Source organism: Microcaecilia unicolor, chromosome 10 (assembly GCF_901765095.1).
Source record: "Microcaecilia unicolor chromosome 10, aMicUni1.1, whole genome shotgun sequence".
Taxonomy (NCBI): domain Eukaryota; kingdom Metazoa; phylum Chordata; class Amphibia; order Gymnophiona; family Siphonopidae; genus Microcaecilia; species Microcaecilia unicolor.
In genome coordinates, this window is record NC_044040.1 from 210,253,985 (window position 1) to 210,271,305 (window position 17,321).

At 43.1% G+C, this 17,321-nt stretch overlaps 1 protein-coding gene across 1 annotated transcript in view; it reads left to right on the plus strand.

Annotated features, from left to right (window-relative positions):
- Window positions 1–4,759: 4,759 nt before the first annotated feature.
- The window catches only part of LOC115478384 (probable cation-transporting ATPase 13A4), an 87,578-nt gene continuing 75,016 nt past the window's right edge, over window positions 4,760–17,321 (plus strand). The window contains exons 1-5 of the mRNA XM_030215682.1: window positions 4,760–4,827; window positions 4,914–5,109; window positions 6,506–6,652; window positions 13,158–13,228; window positions 15,826–15,906. Coding sequence (XP_030071542.1) covers window positions 4,760–4,827; window positions 4,914–5,109; window positions 6,506–6,652; window positions 13,158–13,228; window positions 15,826–15,906 — 563 coding nt within the window. The remainder of the gene's footprint in view (window positions 4,828–4,913; window positions 5,110–6,505; window positions 6,653–13,157; window positions 13,229–15,825; window positions 15,907–17,321) is intronic.

Consider the following 17,321-nt stretch of genomic DNA (forward strand, 5'->3'; position numbering starts at 1 on the left):
ATAACCATTTAGCCTGGTGACACATTAGGAAGTTTTATAGACATGGTGGGAAAGTACATAGGCACGTCTAGGACCAGACTTTAGAATCACACTGAAAAATGGGTGCAGGAAAAGATCAGCAGCCCAGACTTTAAGAGTCAGGCTTACGCCTGCTGAACCCTGGTGTAAATGCTGTTGCTCATATTGAGCGTGCTGACGCATTATTCTATAACTACACACCCAACTTTCTGGAATGCCCTTGACATGTCCATGTCTCTCCCATGGCCGCATCCCTTTTGTGTTTCACGCTATGGGGACAAAATGAGTGGCCTTACAGAAAGGCATTATTCTATACTAGTAAAAAAGGTCCGTTTCTGACACAAATGAAACGGGCGCTAGCAAGGTTTTCCTCGGAGTGTGTATGTTTGAGAGAGTATGTGTGAGAGCGACTGTGAGAGAGAGAGAGAGAGTGAATGTGCAAGTGCGTGTGTGTGAGAGAGAGAGAGAGAGAGTGAGACTGGGTGCGAGTGTGTCTGTGAGAGAGAGAGAGTGTGTGTGTGTGAGCATGAGAGTGTGTGCCAGGGCTCTCCCCTCCCTTCCAGTTCCAGGGTCCCCCCTCCCTCCCCGCCCTCCGAGTTCCAGGGTCGTCCCCCCTCCCTCCCTCCGAGTTCCAGGGTCATCCCCTCCCTGCCTCCCTCCGAGTTTCAGGGTCCCCTCCATCCCCTGCATTATGCTCTCTTTCCTGCATTCATCCATATGCAGGCAACGTCCTCTGTGCCCTGCCCCCTCCATCCATCCATGTGCAGCACCTCTCCCCTGCCCCCTCTACCTCCCTCCAAGTTCCAGGCCCTCTCCCCCTTCCCAGTTCCAGTGTCCCCCTCTCCCATTTCCAGGGTCCCCCCCCTCCCTCCCTCCCAGTTCCAGGATCCCATGGAACTGGGAGGGAGGGGGGATGGAGAAAGTTGGAGGAGTGACGTCAGCAGGTGGTTATAATCCCAGTGACACACATTGGAACGTTGGAGGAGCAAATTATTATATTAGATTGTGAACCTGACTTTTCACAGACTGAGGCCATGCCAGTTTTCACGCAGAGGCTTGTTCCTGTAATAGGCCTCAGGCACATTGCTGACACATCGAGGCTAACAGAAGCAAAAAATAAACTGTTGATAACTTTGTTTACCAAGCTAGGGACCTTCATGGACAAGAGAAAAACAGCTATGGCATCTGAAGCCAGGTCCTTGGGCCTTCAAAGACATAACACCGGAAAACCCCAAAATTGGTCATGGGTCAACATGATTCTTCAAATCCCCTTTAAAGATATAAGAGCTACAGACAACATCATGGGAAAGAAGGAAAGAAAGAAAGTCTGGCTGTCAGCCAACCCAGCCGGCCACCCATTAATGGCTCATTAAAGAAGTGCCTGACTCCCTCCCTCCGCCTGCATGTTCACCTGCCTGGGGAGAGCTACCATCTGCTGGCCTGATTGGTGGTTTTGCCACTGCCTTCCCAAGAGGAGAGAACACTTGCCTTCCCAGTTGTGGTGCCTCTGTCTTCAACAGCTACCTGGCTGCCTCCGGATCCAGTGTTCGTGCTTGGCTGAGAGTGTTGCCATCTGTCAGGTTGAACTGCTTTCTCTAAGTGCCTTCTCTAGATCTAGGAGCTAGTATGCAATGTCCTTGCCCTGCCTTGACATAAGTACATAAGTATTGCCATACTGGGAAAGACCAAAGGTCCATCGAGCCCAGCATCCTGTTTCCAACAGTGGCCAATCCAGGTCACAAATACCTGGCAAGATCCCAAAAAAGTACAAAACATTCTATACTGCTTATCCCAAAAATAGTGGATTTTCCCCAAGTCCATTTAATAACGGTCTATGGACTTTTCCTTTAGGACGCCGTCCAAACCTTTTTTAAACTCCGCTAAGATAACCGCATTTACCACATTCTCTGGCAACGAATTCCAGAGTTTAATTACACATTGAGTGAAGAAAGTTTCTCCGATTCGTTTTAAATTTACTACATTGTAGCTTCATCGCATGCCCCCTAGTCCTGGTATTTTTGGAAAGCGTAAACAGATGCTTCACATCTACCCATTCAACTCCACTCATTATTTTATAGACCTCTATCATATCTCCCCTCAGCCGCCTTTTCTCCTAGCTGAAGAGCCCTAGCCGCTTTAGCCTTTCCTCATAGGGAAGTCGTCCCATCTCCTTTATCATTTTCGTCGCCCTTCTCTTCACCTTTTCTAATTCCACTATATCTTTTTTGAGATGCGGCAACCAGAATTTAACGCAATATTCGAAGTGCGGTCGCATCATGGAGCAATACAAAGGCATTATAACATCCTCATTTTTGTTTTCCATTCCTTTCCTAATAATACCTAACATTCTATTTGCTTTCTTAGCCGTAGCAGCACACTGAGCAGAAGGTTTCAACATATCATCAACGACGACACCTAGATCCCTTTCTTGGTCCATGACTCCTAACATGGAACCTTCCATGACGTAGCTATAATTCGGGTTCCTCTTTCCCACATGCAACACTTTGCACTTGCTCACATTAAATGTTCTCTGCCATTTTGACGCCCAGTCTCCCAGTCTTGTAAGGATCTCTTGTAATTTTTCACAATCCTCCCGTGATTTAACGACTTTGAATAACTTTGTGTCATCAGCAAATGTAATTACCTCATTAGTTACTCCCATCTCTAGGTCATTTATAAATATGTTAAAAAGCAGCGGTCCCAGCACAGACCCCTGGGGAACCCCACTAACTACCCTTCTCCATTGAGAATACTGACCATTTAACCCTACTCTCTGTTTTCTATCTTTTAACCAGTTTTTAATCCACAATAGGACACTACCTCCTATCCCATGACTCTCCAATTTCCTCTGGAGTCTTTCATGAGGTACTCTGTCAAACGCCTTCTGAAAACCCAGATAAACAATATCAACTGGCTCACCTTTATCCACACGTTTGTTCACCCCTTCAAAGAAATGTCCCCTTCAAAGAACTGGTGAGGCAAGATTTCCCTTCCCTTCACATAAATTCATTGTTCGATCATCATTCTGGGTAATTCTACATAAGCCTCAAAAAGCTCCCGGCTACACTCTGCCATGGGAGCAGGACTGCTTCATCATGGGCACAAAAAAACCTCCTTGTCCTTTCTAACAGCATTTATACATTTTTTTTGTTCAATCAGTTTTTATTGATTTTATAACATATTAGAAATTTAGTACCAATGACAATAACAGTTAACAAAAAGGTCAATGTACTCCGACTATATATATATATATATATATATATATATATATATATATATATATATATACGTATGAAGTATGCATGCATATCAGATGTTATAGTATTAGTGCCAATATATGAATAGTACCTGTTCAGTAATAATTAACTTAAGCATTTACACATTTTAACCAAAAGAATCTTTTTAAATAGTGTTGCTGTATTCAAAAAATGTACTTAGCTTGTGTGGTTCTCCCTCTCCCTTCCTCCCGCATAAAAATCAAACAGTGACCGACGATGGCCAACGTTTCGTTTGCCTGCTTCAGGGTCTACCGGTCAAAAATATTAGAGGAGCGTCGTCTCTTTCTTCACAGAGAAGGAAGACTCTTTTTCCTCCTTGTATTTCCATTATATTTTGAAGTCGGACCCTATAGGAAAACTCTTGATATATATTTCTATAGACTTGGACTATTTTTTAGGGTTCTCTCCCTTGTTCGTTGGTATAGTTTATATTCTAAGTTCCTTGATTTATCCTTGCCATTTTCAGGGCATAGACCTTGGAAGTCTGCCCAGTACCACCCAAAACATTCCCAGACCACGTCCTCTTGTCAAAAGCATGTTTTTTCAGTTTTAGACATGTATATCCACTCCTACCCTAGCTGAGATAATAGTTAACCATCTCTCTGATCTCATGTGCAACTTTCTTTAAATAAGTCACCTTACTTTCTAACTCTTCTTACTCTTTTACCTATCTATATGTTCCATCTTTGTTTGACCCTTCACTAATCAATTAAAATGTGTTGACATAAGTAGTAAACTATGCCCAGTGGCGTAGGAAGGGGGGGGGGCGGTGGGGCGGTCCGCCCCGGGTGCACGCGCTGGGGGGGTGTTGGCGCCGCTGGTTACCTGCTCTCTCTGCCCCGGAACAGGTTACTTCCTGTTCCGGGGCAGAGAGAGCAGGGAACCAACGGAGCCGACGCAGCTCCCAGAGACAACATGCACTCGGTGGGGCGAAGCGCCAGCGGTAATGATGTACTCCGGGGGGGGTGCGCAGCGGCGACCTGCCCCGGGTGTCAGCCGGCCTCGCTACGCCGCTGACTGTGCCATACCTTGTATTGTTATTTGAATATTTTTACCGCTGTAATTGCCTATTGCTCATGTTTGATCTATTCTTACTGTACACCGCCTTGAGTGAATTACTTCAAAAAGGTGGTAAATAAATCCTAATAAATAAATACCCTGCTTTTCTGAAATTGGGATTTAGACATTTATGCAATATAAACCTGTAAATGCTGATTTATGCACAGCTAAAACCGCACTAGTGTTTCTAAATTAAGCACCTATAATGTAACGTTCAAGAAACATGGGATATAGAAAGTCTCATTAGTTTTGATGTCTAATCTGTGTGACTTCTTCTAACAAGAAGAAAGAAGAATGTTGTTATTATTCAATCACAGCTGAGTAAACTCAAGCATGGGGAGAAGACCCAACTTGTCCAAATTCAAACAGGGAGACAGTGGGAGAGCAGGTTTTGAACTTTAAGAATGCAGGAGCCATCATCCGCTCTTGCAATTCACTCCCAGATCCAACAGGGCTTTTGTAAGCTAAAGCTGTTAGTTTTTGTTTGGTCAGTTGAACTTACAAATCATGTTGATGACGTGTTATAGTGAGGAACATGTTATTTTGTTTATTCCTCAGTGTAATTTCTTTTGCTCTGCAGGAGATATTTGGGTACAGAACCCACGGATGTCGGAGAGCCTTGTGCATTGCTGGTTCCATCTTGTCCCTTGGGTTTCTTCTGCTTCTCTTCTACTGGAAACCAGAGTGGGACGTGCGGGCAAACTGTGTCCCCTGCTCTTTGGAAGAAGCTGACACTGTACTGCTCAGAACCACTGTGAGTATCTGATTCTGGAATGTTCTTGAGTATTTATCTTATCAACAGGGATGCAGCAGGAAGATTTTCATTTCTAGGAAGGTTTTTGATCACTAAAAGTGGGTGTGACAAGTTTGTAGTTTCTCATCCATTTGTTGTACTTTTCCCCCTGATGAAGCCCTAATTGGTGAAACATGGCCACGATGGGCATTGGGTTTTAATACAACAAAAGAAAGGGGTAGTCTAATGCGGTTCCAAGGCACGTGGGTTATTCAATAAATAATAGCTAAAATGACTCAACGCAGTCCTGCATTTTGGCGCCTGCTTCAGGACTCAATAACGTTCAGCCACAAATGATGGATTACAGGTGATGAGACAAAGAATCAGCCAAATAGTAACAGGATAAAAAATGCTGAGATACAAAGTACATCAATAAAAGAGTGTGTCAACAATGACAAGGAAAGTTGTGAGGGGCTACTTCTGCTCTTTTTGGTTTTTTTTGTAGTAGCATTAATAATCATTTGATTGACTTCTCATTGGGTCTCCTATTTCATCCTTGGTTAAGTGATGGGCCATATGGCCTTTATCTGCCGTCATGTTTCTATGTTTAAGTTGAATTTCTGAAAATTCAGATACAATCATCCATTTCAAGTCAATGCCGGCTGCTTAAAAGGATAACTTATTCACTGAGTGGCCCTTTTACAAAGGCGTGGGAAGGTCTACGAAGGTACAGCGCACACCAAATCGGCATGACCGCCCAGCTAGCACGTGAGCCGGGCAGCATTTCTGAATTTGGCAAGCGCCGAATCCCGCAGTAGAAATATTCTATTTTCTACCGCGGGCCGTTTACCCACAGTAGACAGCAGTTGGCGCATGCTGCATGCTTACCACATGGGTAGTGCATGAGACCTTACCGCTAGGTCAGTGGTTGGTGGTAAAGTCTCAGGCCAAAAATGGACGCACACTAGTTTCAATTTTAGCGCACATCCATCTTCCGGCCCCTTAAAAAAAGGCCCTTTTTCCTAGATGCGATAAAAATGACCCAGTGCACGCAAAAAAGATGCGCTTACACTACTGCAGGCCACTTTTTACCATGGCTTAGTAAAAGAACCCCTCAGTCCGAAAAAGTCCCTGGCCATGCCATTTGTTAAAATGAATAACTTTGGCGGGTTAGAGATTTACAAAGCCATAGTTAGTCATCCAAAAATGTACTTGCACTTTTCCAGATTTCTTTTGACTTTTAAGGTAGTTGAATTATGAATATTTATGAAACGTGCACACATGATCAGATGGTGATTAACACCATTGCTTTGTGTGTATACAACTAGTGGTTAAACTGTTTCACAAATGCCTCTTAACATTACAAAAACATGTATATTTCTTGCCTGTTCTCTGCCTTTCTATTTGATTTCTGTAGGATCAATTTAAACAGTGCTGCAAGAAGAAGGTGAATTGGATCCATCTGTCTAAACTGACGAACTCTGTGGTTGACAAACCCAATCTTCCGATCACTGCCGATGAGAACTCGATTATAAACAGAGCGATTATGAGGCCAGAACTGAAAGTAAGTTGGTGTCTAACAATGTAACCATGCCAATAAATAATCTCCCGATTCTATATAGGTTGCCCAAAATTGGGAGCAGGTCCCAGATCATGCGTAAACTAGTTAATGAGTCATTAACAATCAATTAATGGTGTTAATTGTCAGTCATTTGAGTTTACGCACAGATCTGACTGCTTGTACCCTGTTGTATAAAATATGTACCTAAATTTTACAGTGCACAACTCGGGGACATGACCATGAGAGGGGAATGGGCAGGTTAGGGGTGAGAGTAGGCTATGCTGTAACTTTGATAAATTAAGCCAGTACAATGAAGATTAAAGTGCATTAACGGTGTGTGAAATTACACTATTTTGCTATGAAATAACCCCTGAGGAAGCCGTTGATGATGGTGAAATGGGTCCCGTTGGAATTTGGTGCCTAAAAAGATGTCTTTTTTTTTTGTATTGCATAGTTTTTTAATTGCTAAAAAATTTGATAAACTACATTAAAATGATTTTGTGGGGCTTTTGAGGACCGATGGATGACAAAAGGATCCTAAGGTTTGAGCAGATAAGAATGTATATTGTCTGAAAAAGGTTGCTGAGGTCCTTTTCCCTGTTTTTAAATAATCTTGAAGAAATATCGATAATTTTGGTAACACAGATCTTTGGAAAAGCGGGTCAGGGGTGTTCCCATAAATCAGACATAAAGTTAGAGAACAGAATCATTTATGTGCCCAACTGTATCTCATTCCGTGGTACATTTGGGGCCCCTTCTAATAAGCGGTGATAAGCCCAATGTGGGCTTACCACTCACTACCGCTGGACTACTGCAGCAGCCCAGCGGTACTTCCCATCCCTAGCGCACTGTCATATCCGGGGCGTACCCGGCCGTAATCGGGCAGTGCTGTATGCTGCCTGGTTACTGCCGGGTTAGTGCGGGAGCCCTTACCGCCACCTAGGCCCACCCATTCTTGGCTCAGGCCCACACAGTGGCAGCACCCCACATCAACACCTCTCCTCCTCCGTGGCATCCTGGCATCTGCCCACCCATCACTGAACCCCGTCCCTCCCTGGTGTACCTTACAGATGTCCACAGCAATAATTCAGTTATTGCTATATGCGCTGATTTGCATGCACAGCTTTAGTTGCCGTTTATAGAATCCAGCGGTTAGCACACGATGTCAGCGAGCTAAGTAGTTTGCACTTCCATGCCAACGACATGGCCTCTGCCAAAGATAAAATACACTTTTTTAAACATAGCAGGCAATTACTTCACACTAATTCCAAAACATAACACAGGATGCTTTAACCATCCTGCATTAGGCATTTTGTCCCCAGGGGCATAGCCAGAATTCGGCGGGAGGGGGGTCCAGAGCCCGAGGTGAGGGAGCACATTTTAGCCCCCCCCCCCGGCGCCGCCGACCCCCCCCCCCCACCATTGCTGCCACCACCACTGCCACCAACAACAACAACTTTGACCCCCCCCCTGCCGACGATCCTCTCGACTCCCCCTCCCGCTGCCAACCCTCCCCCACCGCCTACCTTTGCTGGCAGGGGACCCCAATCCCCGCCAGCCGAGGTCCTCTTCTTCCGGCACAAGGCTTTGTTCTGTTTCTGAGTGTGATGTCCTGCACATTGATGTCAGACTCAGAAACAGAATGAAGCCTTGCGCCGGAATAAGAGGACCTCGGCTGGCGGGGGTTGGGGTCTCCCGCCAGGAAAGGTAGCCCACGGCGACGGAGGCTGCGGCGGCGGGGGAGGGTTGGCGACGGGAGAGGGGGTCAAGAGGGTCGTCGGCAGGGGGGACCAGGGCCAAATCCGCGGGGGCCCAGGCCCCCGTGGCCCCAGGTAGCTACGCCACTGTTTGTCCCACATTGAGCATGCATTAGCGCTTAACACAGTTTAGTAAACACCAACGGGCTTGTGAGGGGGTTTATAGAAGAACTGGTCCTCACTCTTAAGAATAGTCCCTCAGACCAACTGAGCCACCTTAAAACCACTAGTCACGCCCCAGGAGGAAGTGAGCCGGGAAGGGTGGAGTCGGAACCAGGAAGTATTAAAGACAGGGCCAGACTGAGGTTAAGGAGGCCCAGGGAAGGCAGAATCAAAGCCCCAGCATTTACCACTAGAACAGACATTTAATGATTGTGACCTGGCTGAGGTAAGCCACTTTTGTTTCCTGCCTGAGCCTTGCGAGCCTTGCTGGAGGCGGGAGCCAGAACTCGGAGAAGAACCAAGCAGGACTTACAGGCTGTGTTTGGGGCGTGGCAGCCCCACCAGTCACAGACTGTGCTTTGGGTTTGCCAGCCAGAGCCTGCTTAAGACTGTGCTAATTGAACTACGGAGGCGTTTTACCTTGTCTTCCTGGCCCTGTGACGTAACAGGCTCAGGATTCAATTAAATAAACACTTTGTTTTTATTTATATCCCTTTGTCCAGCTGTGTTATTTCACAGGCCCAGCCTCAACCCTCGCTTAAATTAGTCATTTGTTCTAACCATTTTTTCCCCAAATATGTGGAGGGGGATTAAAGCTGTTTTCGCTGCTGCCTATAACACTTCCTTCCTGGCAGTGAGTCACCAAATAAAAAAAAGTCTTGAGACTTGGCAATCACAGCAACTCCTCTCAGTCTTTAATGTGCTTATGGGCGGTGTTCAACCTGGTGCAGGAGGATTCAATTTAGGGATTATTAAACACAAATAATGTTCTACCAATCAAATTGCATCCCTGCAGTGCAGTATTATAATATACACTATTTATTTATTTGCTAAATTTGATGCCACACCCTACTAAAAATAGCTTAAAAGTTAAAATAAATTCAATGAATAAAAAAATATATAAAATAGTAAAAAGAAATATGTCCTCCCATTGCGGATTAATGTTAGCAATCAGGTTTATCTCTCTTAAATTTTATTTTATTTATTTATTTGTAGCATTTGTATCCCACATTTTCCCACCAATTTGCAGGCTCAATGTGGCTTACAGTTGCCGTCATGGTGGTTGCCATTTCCGGTTAACAGTTACAAGTGATATTGCGTTAAGGTGTGAACATACATTGTGACATACATGGTACATTCATGGAACATAACATATAAGGAACAGCTCTTGGTATATATATATACATAGTAAAAAAAGAATACATTATGGTATGGCATGAAGGATCCTGAGTAATAAGTTGAATTATAACATATATTAGGTCATCGACTATAGAGAGATCCTATTCGGTATAAGGTCTAGGGTGGTAGTGCTTGATTATTCATAGCAAGGAGATTAATCAGTCATGTGATAAGAGTTCGGTTTTGTATAGATCGTGTATAATGTTATTATTTAGTGTTTAAAGATGGATGTTTATGGTATGCCTTCTTGAAGAGATCTGCTACATCGTGTTTCTTTTCAGTATCAATAGAAATCAAACAAAATAAAACATGGAAAAGAAAATAAGATGATACCTTTTTTATTGGACATAACTTAATACATTTCTTGATTAGCTTTCGAAGGTTGCCCTTCTTCGTCAGATCGGAAATAAGCAAATGTGCTAGCTGACAGTGTATATAAGTGAAAACATTCAACCATTACTATGACAGTCTGACAGGGTAATGCTTGAATGTTTTCACTTATATACACTGTCAGCTAGCACATTTGCTTATTTCCGATCTGAGAAAGTAGGGCGACCTTCGAAAGCTAATCAAGAAATGTATTAAGTTATGTCCAATAAAAAAGGTATCATCTTATTTTCTTTTCAATGTGTCATTTTGTTTGATTTCTATTGATAACCTTAAGAGTGGACTAACAAGGCTACCACACCTCTCTATTTAACATGTAGAAACCCAAAGAGTAGCAACATTCCATGTAGAATCTCAAAGACTAGCAAGATTCCATGTAGAAGAAGGGCAACCTTCGAAGGCTAATCAAGAAATGTATTAAGTTATGTCCAATAAAAAAAGGTATCATCTTATTTTCTTTTCCATGTTTTATTTTGTTTGATTTCTATTGATAACCTTAAGAGTGGACTAACATGGCTACCACACTCCTCTACTTTTTAGTATCACAAAACAGTTTCAGAATAAAATACTTTTCCCCCCAGTCTCGTTTGTGGGGGGAGTTTCAAGATGGCGGACGCAGCTTGAGAGCGTTCGTCGAGTCTCCCTGGACCTTTCTCCTTTTCTGATTTAAAAACAAGATTTCTTCAACTAAAATGCCCCATACTAAAAGGGAAGGGGTGGTCAAGAGCTTACCACCCGCAGCGACGACCACTCGATCGGTCCAGTCGACCCTCGACGCTTTCGCCACAAGCACGCCACGGGTGATAGCGGTGAGGAGTTCCGCAGCGGAAGGGGTCGGAGGAGCGACGGCTTCCCTGGAACAGGATACCATCACTCTATCCTCACCGGATATTTCCCCACCTCCATGTCCCGCGAACTACCGAGACGCGGTGGAATCTCCAACAACGTCCGAAGTTGACGTTGAGGATTATTCGGCGGCTGGCACTGCGGAGGCAGCGAGCGGGAGAGGTTTTCAACAACAAGAGCAAGAAGCTCGCACGGAGGTAACCCTCGAGGCCATATGGGCAATGTTAAAAACTTTGAATCAAACAGTTCTAAAGGCAGCAGCTGATACAGCTTCTCTAGTGACTAAAGTAGATTCTTTGCAAGATTCTCTTGAAAAAATTAAACAAGATACTATTAAACAGAATGATATATTTCAACAAGAAATTTCTTCTATAAAAATACAACTCTCTCCTTGATAAAGGATAAAACCTTTACTCATAGTAAAATAAACCAGCTGGAGAATTATAATAGGAGACTTAACCTGAGAGTATTAAATTTCCCAAAAATGGTTGAACTGAGTGGTCTAGAACTATTTAAGAAATATCTCACTGAGGTTCTCAATTGTTCCCCCGAGATGATTCCTCCTATAAATAAAATATATTACCTTCCAATTCCACAGAAGAAAATGGAGGAACAAAGGAGAAAATCAGAAGCACAGGGAATGCAAGAGGATGGATTACAAAATTTAACAGCTTTTCTTGAAAATTCATTGCCTGAAATTCACACCCGTTCAACTTTGCTAGTTTCTCTGGTTTTTGAGCAAGACCTTAATTTAATTATGAAACTATACTTTAAAAATGCTCAAAAAACTTTTTTGGGATCTCGCTTGTGGATCTACCCAGACGTCACTAGATTTACTCAGGAAAAAAGAAGAGAGTTTCTGTTACTGAGAGATGAAGTTAAAGCTTTGGGAGCTAGCTTTTTGCTAGCCTATCCATGTAAATGTCTAATCAAATACTTGGATAATAAGTACGTTTTCTATGAACCTGAATAATTGAAAAGCTTTATCGGATCAAAGAAGATTGTCAAATGACCTCTTGGACTAAGGGAAATAATGAAGTATTGACTACCTGTGGGGCGGTCTAGGTCCTATTGCCTAAATAAGAAAAATATTTTGTTTTTGTTCTCCTCAAGTTCTTTGACTCCCCCCTAACTGTTGGTGGTCTAAGATAGGAAAATATTGTTTCTACTGATATGAGAAATATTATTGTAATTTCTTTTGATTGATATTTCAATTCCGAATTTTCTTTAACAAGTGTATCTTGTAATTATGTGAAATTATAAATAAATAAATAAATAAAAAAATACTTTTCCCCTCTAGCTCAAATGTGCATCTCTGCCTTTTCTTGAATAATCAGGCAAATTTGGGGAAAAAAAAGTACATTGGGTGTTTGCTATCTTTGCAAATAGCGAAACATGCTTTGGGAAGAGAGTAACACCCTTGACAACATTGCTGCCATAATGAAAAAATGTCCAAAAGTCCCAGAAGAAAATGAACATTCCCATAAACGTGGGGAAAATGACACAAACCAATTATTTTCCGGCTATACATCCCCAGTTGTAACCACTGCTCCATGTGTAGTGGGGGTTTAAAAAAGGTTTGGACGGCTTCCTAAAGGAAAGGTCCACAGACCATTATTAAAATGGACTTGGGGAAAATCCACCGCTTATTTCTGGGATAAGCAGCATAAAATGTTTTGTACTTTTTGGGGATCTCGTCAGGTACTTGTGACCTGGATTGGCTACTGTTGGAAACAATACACTGGACTTGATGGACCTTTGGTCTGTCCCAGTATGGCAACGCTTTTGTACTTGGGATTCTGAATGGAATCTTGCTACCCCCTTTGGGGTTCCACATGGAATGTTTCTGCTGTTTGAAATTCTGCATGGAACTTTGTTATTCTTTAGAATTCCGGAGTCTTGCTACTCTTTGGGGTTCTGCATGGAATGTTGCTACTCTTTGGGGTTCTGCATGGAATGTTGCTACTATTTGGGTTTCTGCCAGGTACTTGTGACCTGGATCGGCCACTGTTGGAAACAGGATGCTGGGCTTGATGGACCTTTGGTCAGTCCCGGTATGGCAATATTTATGTACTTAGGTACTTATATGTACTTATGGACTTATTTAGATGCATAAGTCTTGATTTGGGTTGCGCCTACATACAGGGACAGTTTTCAATTTCAGCTTGTTTTCACAGGTGAGATACATCTGGGTGCAGAAAATCAAATACATTTGGTTGAGCTCGGAGAAACAGTTCCGAAACATTGGGTAAGTTTAAGCTGCAGGGTAACATAGGAATATAGTAAACGACGGCAGATAAAGGCCAGCATGGCCTATCCAGTTTGCCCGGAAAGGTGGCCAGAGTTGTATGAAGCTTTGCATGTTTATGTTTCTTATGCAAATTTGATACATTGCCTAATCTGTCCAGCACGCCAACGCAGTTCACAATTAAAAATACATTCAAAACAGAAACATTACTCCACATTCATAGGATAGAGACAACCAATTCATACCAAGTACTTGACAGCAGAGAATTCATAAGAGAAAGAGACAAAAAACAAAATAGTAGCATGTGGGTGGACACCATTAAAGTATATGATTATAAACGGTCTCCAAAAAATAAATTTTAAGGGAAGCTTTAGTTTTAGTAAACGACTGTTCTAAACACAGTAAAGGAAGGAAGTTATTCCAAAAGCATGGAGCTAGGAAAAAGAAAGTTCAGTTCCTTGTGGATTCCCGAGCTCTCCCAGGTGAAGATAATACTAGATGATGCCAATCTAGGGAGTGTAGCGAGCGTGTGGGTGTGTAGGGGATCACACAATTGAACAAATAAGGAGAGATACCAGAATAATATGCCTTGTGTGTCAGACACAGTATCGTAAACTGGTACCTGATGTGGACTGGGAACCAATGCGACTGAAATAAAAAAGGTGAGGCCCAATCGGATTTTCTTGCAATACACAGGGCTTTTTTTTTGAGGGGGTACTTGGGGGTACTGAGTACCGGCACCTTTTCCATTGCCTGTTAAAACTGATCCATGGACCCCAAGTTTTAATGAAAGAGCTCAGGCTCTACACACCAATTCTGCCTTGTCATAGATTCTGTGACTGGTTGCAGGGGGCCTGGCTATTGTGGGGTGGGGTCCCTCAGTGATCACCCCACCCCTGAAGAGTGGCTAGCATTTGAGTACCGGCCCCTTTTTTGCTAGAATAAACACACTGGCAATACATAACAACTGTGCTGCAGCATTCTGTAGGGTTTGGTGCCTTTTAACCTGACCTTGCGGCATAGATGGAGTGACAGTACGAGATGAATGTAATGCTGTCCTATCCAAGTTACTACAGCGGGAACGAATACATCTCAACGCTAAAAAAACAGACTTTAGGGGGTTGATATTTAGGCTGGCATTGAGTATCCAGGTTCAGCGGTGACCATGGGAGTTAGCCCGGCTAACTCCCATGGTCACCGCTGAACCTGGATACTCAATGCCAGCCTGTTTTTTTTTTTTTGGTTACATTTGTACCCCGCACTTTCCCACTCATGGCAGGCTCAATGCGGCTTACATGGGGCAATGGAGGGTTAAGTGACTTGCCCAGAGTCACAAGGAGCTGCCTGTGCCTGAAGTGGGAATCGAACTCAGTTCCTCAGTTCCCCAGGATCAAAGTCCACCACCCTAACCACTAGGCCACTCCTCCACTGTTGCTACTATTTGAGATTCTACATGGAATGTTGCTATTCCAACATTCCATGTAGAAATCGGCCCTTGCAGATCACCAATGTGGCCGCGCAGGCTTCTGCTTCTGTGAGTCTGACGTCCTGCACGTACGTGCAGGACGTCAGACTTACAGAAACAGAAGCCTGTGCAGCCTTCTACATGTAATGTTGCTAGTGGAATAGCAACATTCCATGTAGAATCTCCAATAGTAGCAACATTCCATGTAGAATCTCCCATAGTATCTATTTTATTTTTGTTACATTTGTACCCTGCGCTTTCCCACTCATGGCAGGCTCAATGCAGCTTACATGGGGCAATGGAGGGTTAAGTGGCTTGCCCAGAGTCACAAGGAGCTGCCTGTGCCTGAAGTGGGAACCGAACTCAGTTCCTCAGGACCAAAGTCCCCCACCCTAACCACTAGGCCACTCCTGGTGACTGGCATTGAATATGTGGTTTATTGTTGGCCAGTTAGAAGATAACCGGCTGTTCATATGTTGAATATCAGAGGCTAAGACATTAGAAATGTGTTTTTGAAATGAAAGTCCAGAGTCAATAATGATACCCAGATACCGAAATGAAGTAACTGGATTGAGAAGTTTCAAACAACGGAGTGATATCCGTGGGAGCATACGTATGTTCCCACCCGTAACCTCCGCTCTCAGGACAAATCACTCCTATCTGTACCCTTCTCCACCACCGCTAACTCCAGACTCCGCCCCTTCTGCCTCGCATCACCATATGCCTGGAACAGCCTTCCCGAGCCCATACGTCATGCGCCCTCCCTGCCCATCTTCAAGTCCTTACTCAAAACCCATCTCTTCTCCCTTGCTTTTGGCGCATAACCACCTTCCCCACTCTTGATACCTACACTGACTACATAGTTTGTAACCTTTAGATTGTAAGCTCTTTTGAGCAGGGACGGTCCTTCCCCGTGTTAAACTTGTACAGCGCTGCGTAACCCTGGCAGCGCTATAGAAATGCTAAGTAGTAGTAGATATCTGTGGCTGAGGAAGCTTACCTGTAATCCGATTGTTGTTTTCTCTAGATTTACCACTAATTTGCGGTCTGATAACCATCTGAAAGACAGTTTTCAACCAAAAAGAGTCTTTTTTATCACATTAAAAATGTGGTATCATTTGTATCATTTCAGAGCACTGGAAGACAGTAATTCTTGTTCAGATATATACTCCAAGTATGGATCTGGCCTGACTCGTGAAGAACAGGATATAAGGTAGACAATACTGAAGGCAGAATTCAAAAGCCCTTATAAAACTGGTTTTGGCTGTGAGATGCATAGTGACTTTTTTTAAATTATTATTGTGAGCAAGGACAACGGATCAGCGTTGGCCAGACAAGTTGGTATATGGCCAAAATGAATTAAGATGGGATTAAAAACAATTGGGGGGGAGGGGAGGGGGCTGTAGGGTTACCAAGAGCAGAGAAATTCACCTGCTGTCTAAGGGGTCCTTTCACTAAGGTGTGCTGAAAAATGGACTTCACTATTGTAGGCGCCTGTTTTGGGTGCACGCAGATCCATTTTTCAGCGCACCTGTAAAAGAGGCCTTTTTAAAAACATTTTTGCAGACAATGGACATGCAGCAAAATAAAAATTAATGCATCCATTTTGGGTCTGAGACCTTACCGCCACCCATTGTCTTAGCAATAAGGTCTCACACGTTAACCGTGTGGTAATCGTCTACACGCGTAGAATGACGATTACTGCCCGGTTTCCACCGCATGCCGGAAAATAAAAATTATTTTCCGGCACGCATAGTGGATGCACGTAAAAAACAAAATTACCACCTGGGCCACATGATAGCCGGGCGGTAACTCAGAATTGACACATGTTGGGAGCTTTTAGCACCTACGCAGCTTAGTAAAAGGGACCCTAAATAATCTGTATACACTGAAGTTTGAATGCAGAAAGAACAAGAGTAGTTTTTTTTTGGTTTGTTTGTTTGTTTTATTTATTTATTACATTTGTACCCATACTTTCCCGCTCATCGCAGGCTCAATGCGGCTTACATAGTAACAAGAGAGTACAATCTGTAGTATCAGAATCAACAAAGGAGGTATATGATGGGACAAATGAACAAGGAGTAAATGGGATAGAAGAGGTATGGGAGAAAGGATAGGGATAGGTAAGGAGGTGGGGCGATAAAGGAGAAGTTGGGAAGAGCATGGAGGGTAGGAAGGTTGGTAGGACATATTTTCTGAGTCAATGTTGTTAATGATTAGTTGAACTGGTAAATAGATGGATTGCTTACTTATGGTATTACTTATGGTTTTAAAGTTTTACAATAATTTCAAGATACATTTTGATTTAGTAAAGATGATTTACAAGAAAAAGAAAAAGAATTCTATACATTTTCCATCTTATATTGACAGGTAACGTCATAAACGGAAAAAACAAAAGAATCAAAGTAATTATACTAGTGGTTTTATAATATAAAATGAAAATATTTCTATATTTCCATTGTTTTATTCATCTATAGTCCACAACATGGGAGGCCTGTCACAACATCCAAGAAATACTTAAAGGAAATTCTTTCCTTAGGAAACTAGGGATAAGGGGGGGGGGGGTGGGGGAGTTCCAGGATTCCTAACTATTTCGTGGAGTAGATGTAACGATTGGTCTTGACTGTT